At 34.2% G+C, this 22114-nt stretch overlaps 1 protein-coding gene across 1 annotated transcript in view; it reads left to right on the top strand.

Moving 5' to 3' along the window:
* Positions 1-22114, top strand: part of ABCA13 (ATP binding cassette subfamily A member 13) — a 505863-nt gene that overhangs the window by 75225 nt on the left and 408524 nt on the right. The window contains exon 16 of the mRNA XM_025379476.1: positions 20707-20821. Within this exon, the coding sequence (XP_025235261.1) occupies positions 20707-20821 (115 nt within the window). The remainder of the gene's footprint in view (positions 1-20706; positions 20822-22114) is intronic.

The following is a 22114-nucleotide window of genomic DNA, read 5'->3' as shown; positions in this document are numbered from 1 at the left end:
CCCTCCCTTCCCTTCCCTTTTTTCCCTTTCTTTCTCCTAATTGCTGTGGCTAGACCTTTCAGTACTATGTTGAATACAAGTGGCAAAAGTGGCACCCTTGCCTTGTTTCAGCTCGAAGTGGAAACACTTTGTCTTTTACCATTGAGTATGATGTTTGCTGCGGGCTTTTCATTATGGTTTTATTATGTTGAGGTAGTGTTCTATTCCTAGTTTGTTAAGTGTTATGAAAGGGTGTTAAATTTTGTCAAACTTTTTATCTGCATCAATTGAGATGATTATGTGTTTTCTTTCCTTCATTCTGTTAGTGTGGTATATTGCATTGATTTATTTTTTTGTGTTGAGCCATCTTTGTATTATAAGAATAAATGCTACTTGTTCATGATGTATAATCCTTTAATTAATTCTTTTTTTGCTATTTAGTTCTGTTTTTGTTTTATTTTGTGTTTGTGTTTATTTTTTATTTTCATAGGTTTTGGGGGAACAAGTGGTATTTGGTTACATGAAAAAGTTCTTTAGTGGTGATTTCTGAGATTTGGGTGCACCATCACCTGAGCAGTAGACACTGTACCCAATTTGTAGTCTTTTATCCCTCACCCGCAACCCTTTTCCCCTGAGTCCCCAAAGTCCATTGTGTCATTCTTATGCCTTTGCATCCTCATAGCTTAGGTCCCACTTATGAGTGAAAACATACAATGTTTGGGGTTTTCCATTTTTGAGTTACTGCACTGAGAATAATGGTCTCCAATTCCATCCAGGTCACTGCGAATGCCATTATTTTGTTCCTTTTTATGGCTGAATAGTATTCCATGGTATATATGTATACCACAATTTCTTTATCCACTTGTTGGTTGATGGGCATTTGGATTGGCTCTATATTTTTGCAATTGCGAATTATGCTGCTATAAACATTCGCTATTGAATTCCATTTGCTAGCACTTTGTTGAGGTTTTTGCATCAGTGTTTATCAAGGATATTGGTCTATACTTTTCCTTTCTTGTGCTATCTTTGTCTGGTTTTGGTCTCAGGGTAAAGCTGACCTCATAACATTTGAAAGTGTTTTCTTTTCTTCTGGAAGAGTTTGAGGAGGATTCATGTTAATTTTTCTTTAAATATTTGGTAGAATTTACCAGTGAAGCTGTTGGGGTTCTGGGATTTTGATGGTTGGGAGATTTTTTATTGCTAACTCAAGCTCCTTCCTAGTTATTAGTCTGTTCTGATTTTCTGTTTTTGTTTTATCGTAAATCGATCTTGGTAGATCGGTCACTCTAGGATTTTACTCACTTCCTCTAGGTTATCTAACTTTTGATATGCAGTTGTTCATAGTATTCTCCAGTAATCCTTTTTATTTATATAAAACCAGTTATAATGCCCATTTTTGTGTCTGATTGTAGTTATTGGAGTCTTCTCATAGTTTTCTTTGTCAATCTGGATAATAATTTGTCAATATTGTTGATCTTTTAAAATAATCAACTTTTGGTTTTGTTGATTCTCTCATTTATATTTCATTTATCTCTATTTTAATAATTAGTAGTTCCTTCCTTCGGCTGGCTTTGGGTTTTACATCCTTAAGGCATGAAGTTCAGTTAATAATTTGTGATCTTTTCTTTAAATGTAAACATTCACAGCTTTATATGTTCCTCTTAGTGCTGTTTCACTTATGTCTCACTAACTTTTGGTGTGTTGTATTTTATTTTCAATTATCTCACAATATTTTTTAATTTCCCTTGTGATTTCTGTTTTGGCCTATTTGTTGGAGTGTATTATTGAATTTCCCTACATTTTTCAGTTTTGTTTCTACTACTAATTTCTAGTTTCATTACATTGTAATAAGAAAACACACTTTGTATTATTTAAATCTTTTAAGATATATTAAGACTTGTTTTGTAGCTTAACATGTAGTTTATCTTTGGAGAATGTTCTATGTAGACTTGAGAAAAATATGTATTATGCTGCTGTTGAGTGGAACATTTTGTACATGTTTGTTAGGTCTAATTTTTCTGTAATGTTGTTCAATTTCTCTGTTTCCTTTTTCTTCTTACTGATGTTTTGTCTGGTTGCTCTATCTATTACTAATAGTGGGGTATTGAAGTCTCCTACTGTTATAGTAGAACTGTTATCTTTCTCTTCAATTCTGTCAATGTTTGCTTCATTTAGGAGCTCTGATGTTTGGTGCATAGATATTAATAATTATTTTATCTGTTTTGGTGAATTGATTCTTTTATAATTATATAATGTCCTTCTTTGTGTTTTGTACCAGTTTTTGACTTGAAGTCTGTTTGTCTCATATTGGTATGGATGTCTTATTCTCTTTTGGTTACTATTTTCATGAAATATCTTTTCTCACTCTTTCTCTGTTGACTTATTTGTGTCCTTAGATCCAAAGTGCTTCTCTTGAAGACAGCATGAAGTTGGATCCTATATTTTCATCCATTATACTAATTTGTGTCTTTTGATAGGGGAACTTAATCCATTTACATTTAAAGTAATTATTGATAGGGAAAGACTTACTTTTACCATTTTGACATTTGTTTTTAGACTGTCTTACAGCTTTCTTATCCCACATTTCCTGCATTACTTCCTTTTTAGTGTGTGTTTAATTGACTTATGATTTGATTCCCTTCTCATTGCCCTTTGTCTGTATTTAGATATATATTTTTATGCTTTATAAAAGTTATGAAGATATAAACCAAAATTACAATAATAGGTTTGTATATTTGTTCATGTATTGATCTTTACTAGAAAACTTTATATAATTGAATGACTTTACATTACTGCCTAACATTTTTTTGTTTTGACTTGGAAGACTTCCTTTAGCATTTCTTGTAGGAAAAGTTTAGTGTTAAGGAACTCTGTCCATTTTCATTCATATGAAAAAGTGTTAATTTTACTTCCACTTTTGAAGAATAATTTGTTAAATATGGTGTTCTCAGTTGACAGGTTTTTGTTGTTGTTGTTGTTGTTGTTCTTTCAGCGCTTTAAATATGTCATTCAACTGCCTTCTGGCATGTAAGATAAGTCAGTTGGTAATCTTACAAAAGCTCCATTGTATGTTGTAAGTCGTTTTTCTTTTGCTGCTTTTAAGATTCCCCCTTTGTCTTTGACTTTCGATAGTTTCATTATAATGTGCCTTCTTATGGGTCTCTTTGGGTTTATGCTACTTGAAGTTTTTCAACTTCTTACATTTGTATATCCATTTATTTTTCAGATGTGGAGTGTTTTCTGCCATTAATTCTTTAAATGCACTCTCTGCCCCTTTCTCTTTTTCTCCTCTTCTGCCTGTGTATGTTGGTTGGCTTGATGGTGTCTCATAAATTCTTTGGGCTGTGTTCATTTTCTTTTTCTTTGCTCCTCTTATTTGGTTGTTTCATATGACCCACCTTTAAGTTTGCTGATTCTTTCTTTTGCTTGAATTTCTAAATTCAGTTATTCAATTTTTTAGTTCCATATTTTCTTTTGGGCTCTTTGTAAATACAGACATGCATCACTTAATAATGTGGGTGCATTCTGAGAAATGCATTGTTAGGCAATTTTGCCATTGTTCAAACATCATAGAGTATGTTTACACAAACCTAGATGGTATAACCTACTCCATACCTGGACTATATGGTTAGCCTATTGTTCCTAGGCCACAAACATATACAGGTTATTCTACTGAATACTGTAGGCAATTGTAACATGATAGTAAGTATTTGTATATTTAAACATATATAACATAAAAAGGTAAGGTAAAAATATAGTATTATAATCTTATGGGAGCAAACTTCATTATGTGGTATATGACTGTAATCTCTATCTCTTTGCTAATATTCCACTTTGTTTATAAACCTTTTTCTAGATTTAGTTTAGTTGTTTTTCTCTGTGTTTTCTTTGAGTTCATTGGCCATATTTAAGGTAGTTGTTTCAATTTATTTATCAAGTAAGTCAGAGGCCTGCATTTCTTTAGCGGACAGTCTCTAGAGATTTATCTTGTTCCTCTGAATCATTCCTGTTACTCTGTTTTATTTTGGTATGTCTTGTTATCTTCTGCTGAGATTTGGACACTTGAAAAAAACTTCCACTTTCCCCAGCTTTTGTAGAATGATTTTGTACAGGGGAAGACCTTCATTGCCCAAACTGTTTTAAAGATTCAGGGTCCTTTTAAGTCTTTTCTAAGGATGTGTATTCCCTAAACCTAAATGTGTATTTTTATTCCACTTCCCTGCATACATAGTATATGCTTTAAAATATATTAATTTATTCAGTCTCTTGGTTCATCTCAAAAGCCTTGGATGTTTATTATATTCCTATGTCCATCATTGATCACTCCTAGCCACCTACAGGTCTGCTGACTCCCTGCAGCTCTAGCATGCCACAGTGACTGACTGTGCTTTCAGTGGCCTCCAACCTGGCATCCAAACTATGCCACTTTTCTCATCTGTGCTCTACATCAGGCAAGATAGAAACCAGTCACTTTGGCAGCCCCTAGGCAAGCCAAATATTGCCAGCAAGTTCCATTTTATCCCTCGTATACTGAGGAAGGAACTTGGAATTGATACACATCTTCCTGACAGTGGCATATTGTGCCATGAAGGGGATGAAGAGTGAGTGAGAAAAATGTCACAAAATTTCACAATGAGTGTGACATTTTCTTGGATTATTAGGGATTTACTTGGTTTTCGCATCTTCTTAACTGATTTCTAGTGCAATGGTGCAATCTCATCTCACTGCAACCTCTGCTTCCAGGCTCAAGTGATTCTCCTGACTTTGCCTCCTGAGTAGCTGGGACTACAGGTGCATGCCACAGCACCTGGCTAATTTGTATTTCTTATAGAAATGGGGTTTTGCCATGTTGCCCAGGCTGGTCCCAAACTCCTCAGCTCAAGTGATCCACCTGCCTCAGCCTCCCAAAGTGCTGGGATTACAGGCATGAGCTACAGCACTTGGAATATTTCTTCATATTTATCCATCTTGAGGACTTAAGATGTATGGACTTATATATTTATATCGTCTTTGAACAATTTCATATTACTATGTCTTTATATATTTCTTTTACCTCAATTTCTTTTTTTTTTTCTTATCAGGACTCTACTTATGTGTGCGTGTGTGTGTGTCTGTGTGTGTTTGTGTGTGTTTCCCAAATGTTTCTTCTTTATTCTGTATTGTTCCTCCTTTTTCTTCAGTCTCTGTGCCTCAGTCTGGGTGGTTTTCTCTGATTTATTTTCTAGTTGAGAAATTCTCTCTGCAGAATGTGTTTAATTAAGCTTACTCCTTTAATTCTTAATTTCAGTTAATATATGTTCTAGAAGTTTCATTTTATTTTATAGGTTTTACTAAATATTTTGTGCCTGATAACTTCAATAACTTTATTTTCTGGGTGTTGGTTTCTGTTGTATGCTTTTCCTATTTTTTCCCCAATTCTTACTGTTTTTTATACAACTTTTTTTCTTTTAAGAGGTAGAGTCTCACTCTACTGCCCAGGGTGGAATGCAGTGGTACAACCATAGCTCACTGTAGCCTCGAATTATGAGACTCAAGTGATCCTTTTGTCTCAGTCTCCCAAGTAGCTATGACAACAGGCATATACCACCATTTGCAGCTAATTTTTTACTTTTAATTTTTGAGATAGGGTCTTGCTGTATTGCCCAGGCTAATCTTGAACTCCTGGCCTTAAGAGATTCTCCTGCCTTGCACACCCAAAGCACTCTACATACATCTTTTTATTAAATGCATTTCAGACTTTACATGTGGAGATAGTGTCATACTCTGCATGATTTTTTTTTTTTTTTTTTCTTGCAGAGGTGCTTTAGTTTTGTTTCTGATAGGCAGTGAGAGTGGAGGCATATTGCTTTAATTCAGTCAGGGATTAAACTATTTTTGAGCATGCTATGAAACTTTGTGAGAGCTCGATTGTTTCTTGTCTTCTTGTACTACTGGGGTGTAGCCCTCTGAGGGTACCAACCTAAAGTTGTGGTGTTTATCAAAGGCAATATTTCCTTAGCTGTCTGTGAATTTCAGTTTCTTTCCTAGTCTTGTGAGACTTTTGAAAGTTATTATTTTCTCAGCCTCTCTTCCCTCATTTTTGTTTTGGAAACAATTGCCCACAGTGGAAAAGTAGCTTCAAATGTTGGACTTCATCTCTCCTGTCTTCTCTCTTCTGTAATGTTAGCACACAAATTCCCAGTGCCTCAGTAGCTCTCTGATGCCTTAAAAACCATTACAAATATTGTTCTCACTTTTCTGGATGTTTTTAGTGGAAGAGTTGGACTACAACCGTCTAGTCTGCTACATACAGAAATGTTTTTTTCAATTTAGAATTCAAAGCTGTCATGTCACTAACCTCTGAGTGAGAAAAGCTGTGCCTGTGACTCAGTAGTTCAGCCTTGAGAAGCTTTCTCAGCATGAATAGTGTTGTGGTAAAGAGCTTGAATGCTGGAATCAGACTAATTAGTTTCTAATCTTGGCTTTGCAACAGATTAGCCATGTGATTTGGTGGCAAATCCCTTCAGTTTCCTCATCTATAAATAAGTTTCATAATATTAAAGGAATTAATACTTAAGACAGTATGTGATGATCCCATCACCCAGGTAGTGAGCATAATACCCAATAGCTAGTTTTTCAACACTTACCCACTCCTCTTTCCCTAATCTTTAGCTCCCAATTTCTATTGTTGGCACTTTTATATTCATATGTACACCATGTTTAGCTCCCACTTATAAATGAGAACATGTGGTATTTGGTTTTCTGTTCCTGAATTAATTTGCTGAGAATAGTGGCCCCCAGTTACACCCATGTTCTGCAAAGGACATGATCTCATTCTTTTTTATGGCTGTGTAGTGTTTCTTGGGGGTATATATACTACCTTTTCTTTATCCAATCAACTCTCGATGGACACCTAGGTGGATTCCATGACTTTGCTGTTGCGAATAGTACTGTGATGAGCATACACGTGTGTGTGTCTTTATGGTAGAATGGTACACATTCCTTTGGGTATATACACAATAATGGGACTGCTGGGTCATATGATAATTCTGTTTTCAGTTCTTTAAGAAATGGCCACACTGTTTTCCACAATGTTAAACTAATTTACTTTCCCTCCAACAGTGTATAAGTGTTACGGTTTCTCTACAACCTCACCAGCATCTGTTACTTTTTGACTTTTTAATGATAGCCATTCTGACTGCAGTGAGATGGTATCTCATAGTGGTTTTGATTTGCATTTCTCTAATGCAGTTGAGTATTTTTTCATATGCTTATTGGCCATGCGCATGTCTTCTTCTAAAAAGTGTCTGTTCATGTCTTTTCCCCACTTTTTAATGGGGTTGTTTATTTTTTGTTTGCTGATTTGTTTAAATTCTTTATAGATTCTGGATATTAGACCTTTGTTGGATGCATAGTTTGCAAATATTTTCTCCCATTCTGTAGGATGTCTGTTTACTCTCTTGATTGTTTGTTTTGCTGTGCAGAAACTCTTTACTTTAACTGGGTCCTGTTTGTCAATTTTTTTTGTTCTTATTGCAATAACTCTGATATCTTCATCTTGCTGTTCCCATGTGTGGAATGATATTGCCTAGGTTATCTTCCAGGATATTGATAGTTTTAGGTTTAACGTTTAAATCTTTAATCCATCTTGCGTTGATTTTTTTATATGAGGTGAGAAAGGGATCCAGCTTCAATCTTCTGCACATGGCTAGCCAGTTATTCCAGCACCATTTATTGATTAAGGAATCCTTTCCATATTGCTAGTTTTTGTCAACTTTGTCACAGATAGATGGTTTTAGGTGTATGGTCTTATTTCTGGGCTCTGGGCTCGCTATTCTGTTCCACTGGTATATGTGTTTTATTTTTTATTTTTATTGCTTTACCAGTACCATGTTGTTTTGGTTCCTGTAGCCATGTAGTATCGTTTAGAGGTGGGTAATGTAATCCCTACAGCATTGCTCTTTTGCTTGGGATTGCCTTGGATATTTGGGCACTTTTTTGATTCCATATGAATTTCAAAATACCTTTTTTTCAAATTATGTAAAGAATGTCGTTGGTAGTTTGATAAAAATAACACCGAATCTGTGAATTGCTTTGGGCAATATGGCAATCTTAATAATATTGATTCTTCTTATCCATGAACATGGGATGTTGTTCCATTTGTTTGTATCACCTGTGATTTTTTTGAGCAGTGTTTTTTAATTCTCATTGAGGAGATCTTTCACCTTCCTGGCTAGCTGTATTCCTAGGTATTTTATTCTTTTTGTGGCTATTGTGAATGTGATTGTGTTCTGGATTTGGCTTTCATCTTGGATGTTGTTGGTTTATACCTTGATTTTGTATTCTGAAATTTTGCTGAAGTTGCTTATCAGATCTAGGGGCTTTGGGGCAGACTATGGGGTTCTCTAGGTATAGGATTGTATCATCTTGCAAACAAGGATAAAACTATTCCTGTTTGGAGACTTCCTCTTTTCTTGTTTGGCTGCCTTTCATTTCTTTCTCTTGCCTAATTGCTCTGGCTAGGACTTTCAGTATGATGGTGAATAGGAGTGGTGAGAGTAGGCATCTTTGTCCTGTTACAGTTCTAAAGGGAAATTCTTCTAGCTCTTTCCCACTTGATATGATTTTGGCTGTGTGTTTTTCTTCGATGGCTGTTATTACTTTGGGGTATGTTGCTTCAATGCCTGGTTTGTTAAGGGTTTTTAAAATGAAGGTATGTTGAATTTTATCAATAGACTTTTCTGCATCTATTGAGATGATCATGTGATTTTTGTTTTTAGTTCTGTTTATGTGATAAATCACATTTACTGATTTGTATATGTTGGACCAAATTTTCAACCCTGGGATAAAGCCTACTTGATTGTAGTGGATTAGCTTTCTGATGTGCTGCTAATTTGGTTTGATAGTATATTGTTGAGGATTTTTGCATCTATGTTCATCAAGCATATTGGCCTGAAGTTTTTGTTGTGGTTGTTGTGCCTTTACCAGGGTTTTGTATCAGGATGATGCTACCCTCATAGAATGAGTTAGGGAGGAGCCTCTCCTCTGCAATTTTTAGAATAGTTTCAGTAGGGATGGTATGAGCTCTTCTTTATACATTTGGTGGCATTCACCTGTGAGTTTATTCATTTATTTATTTTTGAGACAGGATCTCACTCTGTTGCCTAGGCTGGAGTGAAGTGATGCAATTCAGGTTCACTGAACCCTCGACCTCCTAGGGTCAAGCAACCCTCCTGCCTCAACCTCCCTAGTACCTGGAACTACATGCATGTGCTACCATGCCCAGCTTTTTAAAAAATTTTTTGTAGAGACAGGGTCCTGCTATGCTGCTCAAGCCGGTCTTGAACTCCTGTACCCAAGCAATCCTTCTACCTTGGCCTCCCAAAGTGCAGGGATTATAGGTGTGAACTACCATGCCTGACCTTTTTGGTAGTCTTTTAAATTACTGATTCAATTTCAGAACTCATATTGGTCTGTTCAGGGATCCAGTTTCTTCCTGGTTTGATCTTGGCAGTTGTATGTTTCCAGGAATTCATTCATTTCTTTTAGTTTATGTAGTTTGTTTGCATAGAGGTGTTTGTAATAGTCTTTGAGGCTTTTAAAAAAAATTCTTTGGGGTCAGTGGTAATGTCCCCTTTTTCATTTCTGATTGTTTATTGAGATCTTCTCTCTTTTTTTCTTTATTAGCCTAGCTCACAGTCTATCAATCTTATTTATTCTTTCAAGAAACCAAGCTGTGCACCCGTTGATCTTTTGTACGTTTTGTGTCTGTGTGTCTGTGTGTGTGTGTGTGTGTGTGTGTGTCTTAATTTTCTTCAGTTTAGCTCTGATTCTGGTTATTTCTTGTTTTCTGCTAGCTTTGGGGTTGGTTTGCTGTTTTTTTTTCCTTGTTCCTTTAGATGTGATGTTAGGTTATGAATTTTGTATCTTTCTAAATTTTCAATGTGGGTGTTTAGTGCTATAAACTTCCCTCTTCACACTGCTTTACCTATGTCCCAGAGATTCTTTTCTGTATCTTTGTTCTCATTAGTTTTCTAAGAATTTCATGATTTCTGCCTTAATTTTATTGTTACCTGTAAGTCATGCAGAAGCAGATTGTGTGATTTCCATGCAATGTTATAGTTTTGAGCAATTTTCTTGGTATTAGTTTCTATTTTTACTGTGCTGTGGTCTGATAGTGTGTTTGGTGTGATTTTTTAAATTTGCTGAGGATTGTTTTATGGCCAATAATGTGGTTGATTTTAGAATATGCACCATGTGCACGTGAGAAGAATGTGTTTTCTGTTGTTTTGTGGTAGAGAGTTCTGTAGAAGTCTGTTAGGCCCATTTTGTCAAGAGTCAAGTTCAAGTCCCAAATATCTTTGTTAGTTTTCTGTCTTGATCTAATATTGTCAATGGGGTGTTGAATTCTCCTTCTATTATTGTGTGGTTATGTAAATTTCATTGTAGGTCTCTATGAACTCATTTTATGAATCTGGATGCTCCTGTGTTGGATGCGTATATATGTAGGAAAGCTAGGTCTTCTTGTTGGATTAAACCCCTTACCATTATGTAATGTCCTTCTTGGTCTTTTAAAATTATTGTTGGTTTAAAGTTTGTTTTGTCTAAAGTTAGAATAGCAAGCCCTGCTTTTTTCCGTTTTCCGTTTGCTTGGCAGATTTTTCTCCATTCCTTTTCTTTGAGCCTACGGGTGTCATTGCATGTGAGATGGGTCTCTTGAAGACACATACAGTTGAGTCTTACTTCTTTATCCAGCTTCCACTCTGTGTCTTCTAATTGCAGCATGCATAGTTTTAGCCTGTTTACATACAAAGTTAATATTGATATGTGCAGATATGATTCTGACATCATGTTGTTAGTTGGTTACTATGCAGACTTGATTGTGTGGTTGCTTTATAGTGTTAATAATCTATATACTTAAGTTTGTTTTTGTGGTGCCCAGTAACTGTCTTTCATTTCCATATTTAGCACTCCCTTAAGTATTTCTTGTGAGGCAGGTCTTGTGGTATTGAATTCCTTTAGCATTTGCTTGTCTCAAAAGGGACTTATTTCTCCTTTGTGTGTGAGAGCCCTGTTATTCTTTCCTCAACTTGGTCTATTCTGCTGTGAATACTTGCAGTTGTATTATAAAATTCTTATAGTGTGTTTTTCAGCTCTATGAGATCAGTTCTATTCTTTCTTGTAATGGCCATTTCATTTTTAGGCTCCTGTATCATTTTCTTACATTCCTTAGATTTCTTGGATTCAGTTTCAACTTTCTCCTCTATCTCAATGATCTTTGTTCCTATCCATATTTCTGAAGTCTGTCATTTCAGCCATGTCAGCCTGGTTAAGAACACTTGCTGCGGAACTAGTGCAGTCATGTAGAGGAAAGAAGACAATCTGACTTTTTGAGTTGCCAGAGTTTTTGCTATGGTTCTTTCTCATCTGTGTCAGCTGATGTTTCTTTAACTGTGGTGTAATTTGAATACAGTCAGTTGGCTTCTTTTCTGGATATTTTTAGAGGAAAGAGGCTTTGTGCAGGGTCTTTATTTGTAGTTGATGACAGTTCTGTTTTAAATTATTTGAGAAATTTCCAAACTGTTTTAAACTATGGCAAAACTAATTTACATTCCTCCAGCAGTGTATAAGCATTGCCTTTTCACTGCAGCCTTGCCAGCATCTGTTGTTTCTTTACTTTTTAATAATACCCATTCTGACTGCTATGAGATGATATCTCACTGAAGTTTTGACTTGCATTTCTCTGATGATTAGTGATGTTGAGGATTTTTAAATATTTTTTTTTGGCCACTTGCATGTCCCCTTTTTGGAAGTGTCTGTTCATGTCTTTTGCCCACTTTCAAATGGGGTTGTTTTCTCCTCACTGGATTAAGTTCCTTATTGATTCTGGATATTAGGCCTTTGTTGGATGCATAGTTTTAAAATATTTTTCCCCATTCTGTAGGTTGCCTGTTTACTTGGTTAATAGTTTATTTTGCTGTTGCATAAGTATTTAATATAGGATCAACATTAAAGTATACATTCTTTGGTGTGTCATGGGCCATACAATTTGTACCAGGTGCTTTAAAGATAAATCTTGTTTTATGTTTCTATAGGGAGAAGCACCACAACTAATGGGTGAGAGTTACAAGGGTCCAAATTAGCCTTCAAAGGTTAAATACATATTTATGTTTTTAAATTTGTTTTTAATTTGTATCAAATTAGTACATAGACACTGATGTCAAATGTAAGACAAAATGAAAAACAGGAATCCTCTGTCCCTCCCTCTCCAACCCTAATTTTTAAGAGGCAGACTCATTCAGTTCAGTACTTTTACCTTTTTATTTCTAACTAATATGCCTCCTCAACTAATCCTTGACATTTTATATGAGCTATTATTTTTGACTTTCCACTGTGTAAAGTGAGGACTGCTTCTCTTACATGCTCCTCATTTCCTTACATATTTCCCCTTTAACATCTTACCAATGTAGTTTTATCACATTTTTGTTAATTCAATGCTGCAGGCTTAGAGTGCTACGTCAATGATAATAGTGTTCGTTTCTTAATTTTGTGGGGAACCAGGATCACATATTCTTTCTTGCACACTGTTCTATTTTTCTTGAGTTAATAATTGGCTCATTATTTTCATTTGACAGTTTTCTATGCATTAATCACCAATTTAACCTACACTTGCCAAATCTGTACAATATTAACATGGTAAAAAAAGTTAGATGACCTATAACTGTATAAACAACTTCTTCTGTTTTTCCTGTTGGCTTAATGCTCTATGGTCTTCATGCTCCAATTGTAGTTTTGTGGTCCCCTAGAGCCGGGGGTTACTGTCTGGTGATTCTTTTACCTATATCCCTGAAAAGTCCCTACTCTGCTTTTCTGTGTTGGAGCTTGTTTTCTGGATTCTATGTTTTATCTTTCTTGGTTTACACTCTTGTTTTAGAGAAGCATATCTTCCAGAAACTTTTTCAGAGAACACTTTGTAGGTAAGTGATTTTTAGAGTTTGTATGTCTTAAAATGTCTTTTTTTTTCCCTCTCAATTTTGATTGGTAATTTAGTTGGGCATAAAAACATAAATTTGAAATTAGTTTGCCTCATGTACCATGTTATATTGAAGCCAATATGCCAGTATATTGACTCTCTCAGTCTGAAATTTTTAGGCTGAGCTGATAGCTTTTAGCTGTGAGCAACCCTGTCTATTTACTCCAGTATGCCTGACAAATATTTTTATTTATCATATGTCATGTCTTCAAAAAGTTTGGGAAGAACTTTATTTTAGTTTATAGGTTCTTGTTGATAAGATCTGTAGATAAAATTTCTAATTTTTTTTTAATGTAGCTACCCCACCCCCTTTTCCTTCTCACTGGTAAACTTTAGAATTCTTTTTTAGTCCAAATATTCTGAAATTGTATGAAGACTTAAGTTAGTATGATACTTAAAAATAAACATTTTGGAAAATGTTTTTGCATTATTTCTTTGGTAATTTCAAACCCTGCCTTGTTTTTTTCTTTTCAGAACTCCTGTTAGCCATCAGTTGAACCCCCTGTATGAATTCCTAACTTCTTCTGGGTTTTTCTTTTTTTCATTTGTGTGATCTTTTATGTGCAATCTTTCCTCAGTTTGTAATGATTCTAGACTGTTCATTCATATTTAAGAATAAGGCACTAGAATGGTGATGGAAAGTGCCATGTAAAAGGGGATGGCTTGTAAAGTGGAAGACATCATTCTAGGATAATCAGGAAGTAAGCCAACCTCCCATGAGATGATTCTCAGTTATTGGCGTAGTTGCACATCTTTTCTTTTAGGTAGTTCAATTTCTCCAAAGCTTACAAAATAGAATTCTTCAAATACCTGCTAACAACACACAGATGGAAAGGAATAGAACTGACTGCCAGCATTATGGGAAACAAACAAAACGTGAGGTGATGAAAATATCACTGTTCAAAAATAACGGGTTAAATTAATCCCCACTATTTCCAGTAATGTTGTGACATCCATACCATCAATTGTGTCTATTACTGGAAGCTCTGTGTCAGTCTGGTTTTATTTCTTCAGACTAGTCAATCCCTAGCTTTCTACTGACATAGGAGAGGAGTAGATGCCTGGCTGGGATGGAGAGAATATGTTAGAATTTATTCTTCTCATAATTTTATCTAAACCCATCTGCATATTTTTAGTTCCACCTCTCCTGCGTATAGTCAGATGCTTATACCTCTAAGTCATGAGACTTTGGGGGATTCTGTGAAGGAAATTAACTTTACTTTCTTTTGATTTCTTCTTCTTGAAGTTTAAGCTTAAACTTTTCCTTCTCTTCTATGCTATATACTCCTTGTCCATTTGCTTTCTTCCTTCTAACTCTTTCTCAACTGCTGTTGTTTCCTTTTCTATTCATTTTATCTACATGGTTATATATTTTTATATTATCTACTCTCATTTCAGTGGTGTTTTGGCTCCTCTTTTCGTTGGATATTCCACAGCTTGATAGGAGAGTCCTAAGAAAGTCAAAGTTGGTAGAAATATAGACACATTTAGAGGTGTATGTCAGCATAGAGGTCTGGTGTACAGAGCAGATAACAATTTGAGTTGTTTGAACCAGAACTTGTGGAATGAGTGGAATTTGACAGGTAGCAACTGAAAGAAGAGTGTTCAAATACTTGCTTGATATAGTCTCCTCAGAGACGTCAGGCATACAAATCTTTCCATGTTGAACTTTGAAATATTATAGCTTTGAGTAAATGAATGTATCAGAATTTTTCATCATGATATAGAGACGTGGGTAAGGTGAGATGAACACTAACCAAAGTAAATCAAGAGACTATGTGTTCTCTTTTGCTTGTGTTGCGTGTATCATGCACACCTGATTTGCTTACATGATTGCTACTCAAAGTGTGATACCTGGACAACAGTGTCAACATCATCTGGATCTTGTTAGATATGTAGAATTGTGGCCCCATCTCAGACCTACTGAATCAGAGTATGCATTTTAAGAAGATGCCTAGATGACTTGTAAGCACAGGAAAGTTTGAGAAGCACTGGCTGTTGTTACGCATTTATCATTAGGTTATACGTTCTTTATTTCCTCCTTTTCCTGTTAGAACAAAACAAAACAACTGTATATGATAAGAATGTGGTATAACAAAGACATCATTTATTCTAGTCAATGTGATATCTTATGGTTACTTAAATTTATGGAGTGCAATTTTATGATGCAGATAAAACATGAACTGTTTGGTGTTTTGACATGGGTTTTGGAAGCAGATGGACTTGGTAGCAAATATTGCATCTGACACAGATTCTTAATTACTTTTATCCGTGGTAAAATAAAACTTTACATAGTTTTCTTTACTGAGTTCTTATGAAGAGTAAATCAAATGATGTTTGTAAAATGCTTAGCACAGTATTGTAGGCATATGCAATTAATATTAGTACCCTTTTCTTCCTCACCAAAATGAGTGTCAATTTTGAGGCATTACAACTAATGGCCAGGGAATTTGATATGGAAGATTTTATTTATTTATGTACTTTGTTTAAAAAATTATTTGATACTGTTGGGCTTTTTAAATTTTTTAATTATTATGCCTACATAGTAGGCATGTATATTTATGAGTAACATGAAATATTTTCATACAGGCATGCAATGTGTAGTAATCACATCAGTGTTGACATATACATATATCCATAAAACTGTCGTTACAATTAAGACAGTGAATGTCTTATCACTCCCAAAAGCTTCCTCTCTATTGTCAATTCCGGCTTCCTGCCCGGTCACCAGGCTACCATTGCTCTGCTTTCTCTCACTGCATTTGAATTTTTATTTTCTAGAGATTTTTATAAATGGAAATATGCAGTATGTACTTTTTTGTCTAACTTATTTTACTTAGCATAATTAATTCGCATTAATTAGTTTGAGATTCATTCATGTTGTAGTGTGTTAATCCCTTTTATCACTGAGTACTATTCCATCATATGGATGTATCACAGTTTGTCGATCCATTCACACAATTCACAATTGGGTTGCTGACTCTTTCTGACTTTACAAGTAAAGCTGCTGTGAACATTCATGTACAAGTCTCGTTTGGAAATATACTTTCTTTTCCTTGAGATTGAAATGGTTTGATTATGTGGGAGTTGTATGCTTAGCCTTTTGCAAAACTCACAAACTGTTTTTTAAAGTTGCTGTACTCTTTTACACTCCCATTGGCAGTTCATGAGAGTTAAAATACCTCCACTTTCTTACCAACACTTGGTATGATCAGTCTTTTACATTTTAATCATTCTAATAGGTGTGTTTTGTTTATATGAGTAATAATTTTGAACACCTATCTTTTCATGGACCTATATACCATCTGTATCTTTGTCCATAAATTTTATATTCAAATCTTTCCTACTTTTTAAACTGGATTATTTGTTTATTATTCAGTTTATAATTTTCCTGTGTATACAGGATACAAACTCTTTATCAGACATACGCTTTGCAAATATTTTCTCCCAGCCTCTGGACTGTCTTTTCGTTCTTCTTAACAAAGTAATCCAGGAGCAGAATTTTAATTTTGATGATATTTTGTTTTTTTTTCGTTTTGTTTCTTAATAGATCCTGCTTTTGGTGTTGTAGCTAAGAAGCCTTTGCTAACTCACAAGGTTGCAAAGATTTTTGCTTATGTATTTTTTCTATAAGTTTAATAGATTTATGTCCTAAATTTAGGTCTATAATTCATTTTGTGTTAATTTTTGTATGTGGTGTAGACATATACTGAAGTTTATTATGATTACTTTTGCATAAGGGGACCTAATTGCTTCAGCAAAATTTCTTATGCAGGCTACTCTTTTTCCATTGAATTACATTGGTATTTTTGTCAAAAAGTAGTTGTATGAATATGTGGGTCTTTTTCGGAACTCTCTATTTTATCCCGGTGATCTATTTGTCTATATTTATACCAAAATTAACTACCTTGGTTATCATAGCTTTATAGTAAAGCTTAAATTCAAGTAGTATTAGACCTTTAATTTTGTTCTTTTTTTTAAAAAAATTGTTTTTAGTTGTTCTAGGTCAATTTGCCTTTCCATATGAATTTTAGAATCTGCTTGTCAGTTTCTCAAAATTATGCTGGAATTTTAACCAGGATTGAATTGAATTTATAGATGAATTAAGGGAGAATTAGCTTTTTAATTATTTTCAGTGTTCTAGCTCATGGTATATCTCTCTCCATTTATTTTGTCTTCTTTGTTTTTCCTTAACAAATCCTTGTAGTTTTCATTCTAAAAGTCTTTCACGTCTTTTTTTCAGATTTATTCCTAAGATTTTAATACTTGTAGTGCTTTTATAAATTGTTTGATTCTTAAGAATTTCAGTCTTCAGTAATTTGTTGCTCATATAAATGTATATACAAATATGCATTTAATTTTTGTATATTCATCTTGTATCCTGCAAACATGCTAAATTTACTTTTTAGTATTTTTATAGATTTCATCAGATTGTCTATAAATCATGTTATCTGTGAATAAACATGGTTTAATTGTTTTTGTATGTCTTTTATTTATTCTTACTACACTGGCTATCACTTCTAGTATAATATGGAATAGAAATGATGAAAGGTAACCTCTTTGTCTTTTCCTTGATCCTGGAAGAGGAGCATTTAATCTTTGGCAATTGAGTATAATGTTGGCTATAGGTTTTCATAGATACTTTTTATTAGGTTAGGGAAGTTTTCTTTTATTCCTAATTTGGCAAGAGTTTTTAATCAGGAATAGATGTCAGATTTGTCAAATGTTTTTCTGCATCTATTGAGATGATTTAAAAAAATTTTTTTGAATTTAGTTTTTTAAAAAATTCTAATCATATAGTAAATTGCATTGATTTTTTAAATGTTAAATTAACCTTGCATAACTGAGATAAACTCTACTTGATAAAAATAATTACCTTTTTTCTATTATTGGATTTAATTTGTTAAAATTTTGTTTACATTTTGAATCAGTTTTTCTGAGGGATAGTGGTCTTTAGTAGTCTTTTCTTAATTTGTCTTTGTCTTATATTGATAGGTAATCATAACCTCATAGAATTAGTTCAGAAGTAGTCTCTTATTCTCAATTTTCCGGAAGAGTTTGTGTTGGATGGGTATTATTTCTCACTTAAATGTTTGGTAGAATTCACTAATGAAGCCATCTAGGCTTTTAGGATTCTTTATTAGAAAATATTTAGTTACAAATTCAATTTTTAATATAGGTTAGGGCTGTTCAAGTTGTTCAATTTAGTATCATAAGGGTTTTTTTTTTAAAAAATCTGTATTCTATTATTATTCTCTCAATTTGTTTAGAATCAAATTAAAGGTGGTAACGGCACGTTTCTCATAGACGATATTGATAACTAGTGCCGTTTTTTCTTGATCACTCTGCCTAGAGGCATATCAGTCTTATTATTGATCTTCTCAAACAACCAGCCTTTGATTTCATTCATTTTTCTTGAATGTTTTTATTTTTACTTCCTTGATTTCCACTCTTCTTTCTTTTTTCTACTTAGTTTTGGTTTAACTGACTCTTCTAATTGCTTTGCATGGGAGATGAGGTCATCAATTTGAGACCATTTTGTTTTCTAATATAGGTGTTTAGTGGTATACATTTGCCCCTAAATACTTTTTTTAGAGGCATCCCACAAATACTGGCATGTTGTACTTTCATTTTCATTCAGTTCAAAGTACTTTCTGTGTTTCCTTTTGATTTCTTTTTTCGTCTCTGAGTTATTTAGAAGTGTTGTTATTTTTCAAATATTTGGGATTTTCAAGAAATATTTCTGTTATTGATATCCAATTTAATTTCATTTTAACCAGTGAACATTCTTTGTAGGACTTTAATCCTGCTAAGTTTATTGGGACTTGCTTTATGGTCTGGAAAATGATCTACCTTTATAAATGCTCTATATGCACTGGAGAAGAATATGTATTATGTTGTTGTTGGGTGGCAGTTTTTTAATAAACAGCAATTACATCAAGTTGCTTGCTAGTATTGTACAAATCTTCTGCATCCTTACTGATATTTTGTCTTGAGCAGCTTTGAAATGTCTTGACTATAATTGTACATTTTTCCATTTCTTCTTAGATTTCTATTAGTTTTTGTTTCATGTGTTGTGAAGCTCTGTTGTAATGTTCGCAAACATTTAGAATTGTTATATGTTCTTGATTGATACTTTCATCATCATGAGATGATAATTATGTTATCATCTGAAACCTACTTTGATAGCTTTCTTTTGATTAGTGTTAGGGTGGTATGCCTTTTCCATCCTTTTACTTGTGACTTGTTTATGTCCTTATATTTCAAGTGCATTTCTTGCATGTAGCATACAATTGGATCTTGTTTTATCCAGTCTTACAAATTGTGAGTTTTTTTGAGCATGTAAATTATACATTAGGTTGGCGTAAAAGTAATTGCTTTTAAATAGATTTGCCATACACTTTTGCATCAACCTAATAGTATGAACTAAATAACATAAACATTTTATGTGATTAATGTTCCTTTCTGCTAGTTCTATAATTGCTGTCATTTTTGATTGATTGATTTTTCTCTTTATTATGGGTCATATTTTTCTGCTTCTTTACATGCCTGGTAGTTTTTTATTGAATTCCAAATATTACAAATTTTAACGTTGTTTTGTGCTAATTATTCTTGCATGCCTATAAATAATCTTGAAACAAATTGCTTGAAATAATTTGATTCTTTAGGATCTTGTTTTTAAGATTTGTTAGGCAGGACTGGCAAAGTGCTCAGTCTGATTTTAAATACTTCCCACTCCTGAAGCAAGACCCTTTTTTTTGTACTGTACGCAATGACTAATGAATTATGGATTATTTCAATCTGGCTGATAGAAACAAAGTATATTCCTGGTCCTGACCACCAGAAACTGTTACCTTTAATCCTTTTCTTTTTTTAAAAAAATCATTTATTATTATTTATTTATTTATTTTTTTGAGACAGTCTCACTCTGTCACCCAGGCTGGAGTGCAGTGGCGTGATCTCGGCTCACTGCAATCTCCGCCTCCTAGGTTCAAACAATTCTCCTGTCTCAGCCTCCCAAGTAGCTAGGATCACAGGCGTCCACCAGCACACCCGGCTAATTTTTTGGTATTTTTAGTAGAGATGGGATTTCACTATGTTGGCCAGACTAGTCTTGAACTCTTGACCTCAGGTGATCCATCTGCCTCAGCCTCCCAAAGTGCTGGGATTACAGGTATGAGCCAGCGCACCTGGCCACCTTTAATTCTTTTGGGTATTTTTTCCATGGTCTCAGGTAGTTTCCTCAAATGCATGTGTTGATTATTACTCATCTGAATAGTCGAGAGAAGCACACTGCCAATTTCATTGCCTTGTGCAGTCTTCTCTGGCACTCCATCCTGTGGTTTCTAGCTGTTATTCAGAGTCTAAGCTTTTTCCCAAATCAGCATGTCCACTGGACTCTGGCTCAGTTCTCCTTCTTGTGCCATGGCCTGCACTCTGTCTTAAAGCAGCAAGCTGGCATAATCATAAGTCTCACCCTGTCATCTACTGCCTTTCCTGGATCAGTGTCTTACATTGCTCAATGGCCAGTGATTGGTACTTCATCTTGTCTGGAAGCACAAGTCAAATTAGAAAGATTGCTAATTGTCCTTTTTTTTTCTTTTTTTTAAACATTTTCAATCACATTAGGTGAACTACTCTAGCATTTTTTACTTTTTTAGATTTGTCTCTTATAACCAGTTTATAATTAATGTAGGAAATGTCTTTTTATTTAGCTTTTCCTGAGGAATCTCCTTGTTTTGAAGAAAACATGGATTGGAAAATCATCAGTGATAATTATTTTCAATTTTTGAATAATCTACTCAAGTCTCCAACAGCTTCCATATCCAGGTAAGTTATCAGAATTCAACTTCTAGGTCTTGATTTAATTATCATCTGAAGATAATCAAAATCTAATTATAGGATATACATTCTTTAAAATTTATGAGCCTGATTTAGATATTGACACAATCTTTCATGTGAGCTGTTCAATAAATATTTCTTTAATAGAATGTATGACTCAAGTTTCAAGTTGCTTAATAGAATGTATGAATCAATGGATTTTGAAAGGAAATACAGATTGTAGTAAGAAGATTTTCCTTCAATAATAACACGATTTGTAATAGATGCTCCAAAAATAAGGTATTTGTTTTTGAAAAATTGTCTTAGCTAGTTGCCTAGAGTTTAAACAGGAAATCAATACTATAGATTCTGTTAGTTTCAAAGACTCCTGGGAGGGAGAAGCGGTCTTTGGAACTAAATTTGTCAGACTATTTTCTGCTGTCCTATTTCAGCACATGTATTGAAATGCAGATTTTTATGTATGGTTATGAACAGTGTGTCCAGTTTAAAGGTATACTCTGTTATCTGTGGGGTGTGTTGGAACATGACGGGAGAGAAGTTTTGCATAAGAGCAGTAACTCTCAAATTTGAGAATGGATTAAATCTGTGAAGATCGCTAAAAATAAAAATGCTTGCCCCTTGCCCCAGACATAGGAAATTTTACTCTGTGTACAGGACCCAGGTTTCTGTATATTTCACACATTCTATAGGTGGTTCCAGTGCACAGCAAAGTTGGAGAACCATTCTGCTGTATCTGTCTAAAATGGGGATTAGTCATTCCTATGGAACTTCTTAAGCCCAGCTATTAGTAGGAACAGAAGAAAGGACAATGGGATGGACCCTCTAGAGAATCAATTCCTTGCCTATGTCAGATTTTTAATTCCTCTTTCCTGAGAGCCTCAATAATTTAACAGCCCTGGAAAATCAGCACAAAACTAGTCTATTTGTGCACAAGGACACATTTAACTTTATATTTGTAGACCCATAGCAGTTGGCACAGTGTCTTTCATCATGGATAGTAGTAGATAATTAGATGTTGAATTAATGAATGAAAAATCATTGAATGTTAAGCACAATTTATATTAACAAAGCTGAACTTGAAATGACAAAACCTGGGTGGTCTCCTAGTCATGCTACATAATAACAACTTGAATCTGCCAATTAAAAAAATAAAAAGTTTCTTTTTTCATGAAAGGGAAATAATGAAGTGTACTTCAAAAGGCTGTTGTAGGAATTAACTAAGATTGTAGTTGTGAAAGTGCTTTATAAGCTAAATTACTAAAGTAATATAAAAACATGTGG

The sequence above is a fragment of the Theropithecus gelada genome, chromosome 3 (assembly GCF_003255815.1).
Source record: "Theropithecus gelada isolate Dixy chromosome 3, Tgel_1.0, whole genome shotgun sequence".
NCBI lineage: Eukaryota > Metazoa > Chordata > Mammalia > Primates > Cercopithecidae > Theropithecus > Theropithecus gelada.
Note: the sequence above shows the minus strand (reverse complement) of the source record. Positions and strands in the feature narration are given on the sequence as shown.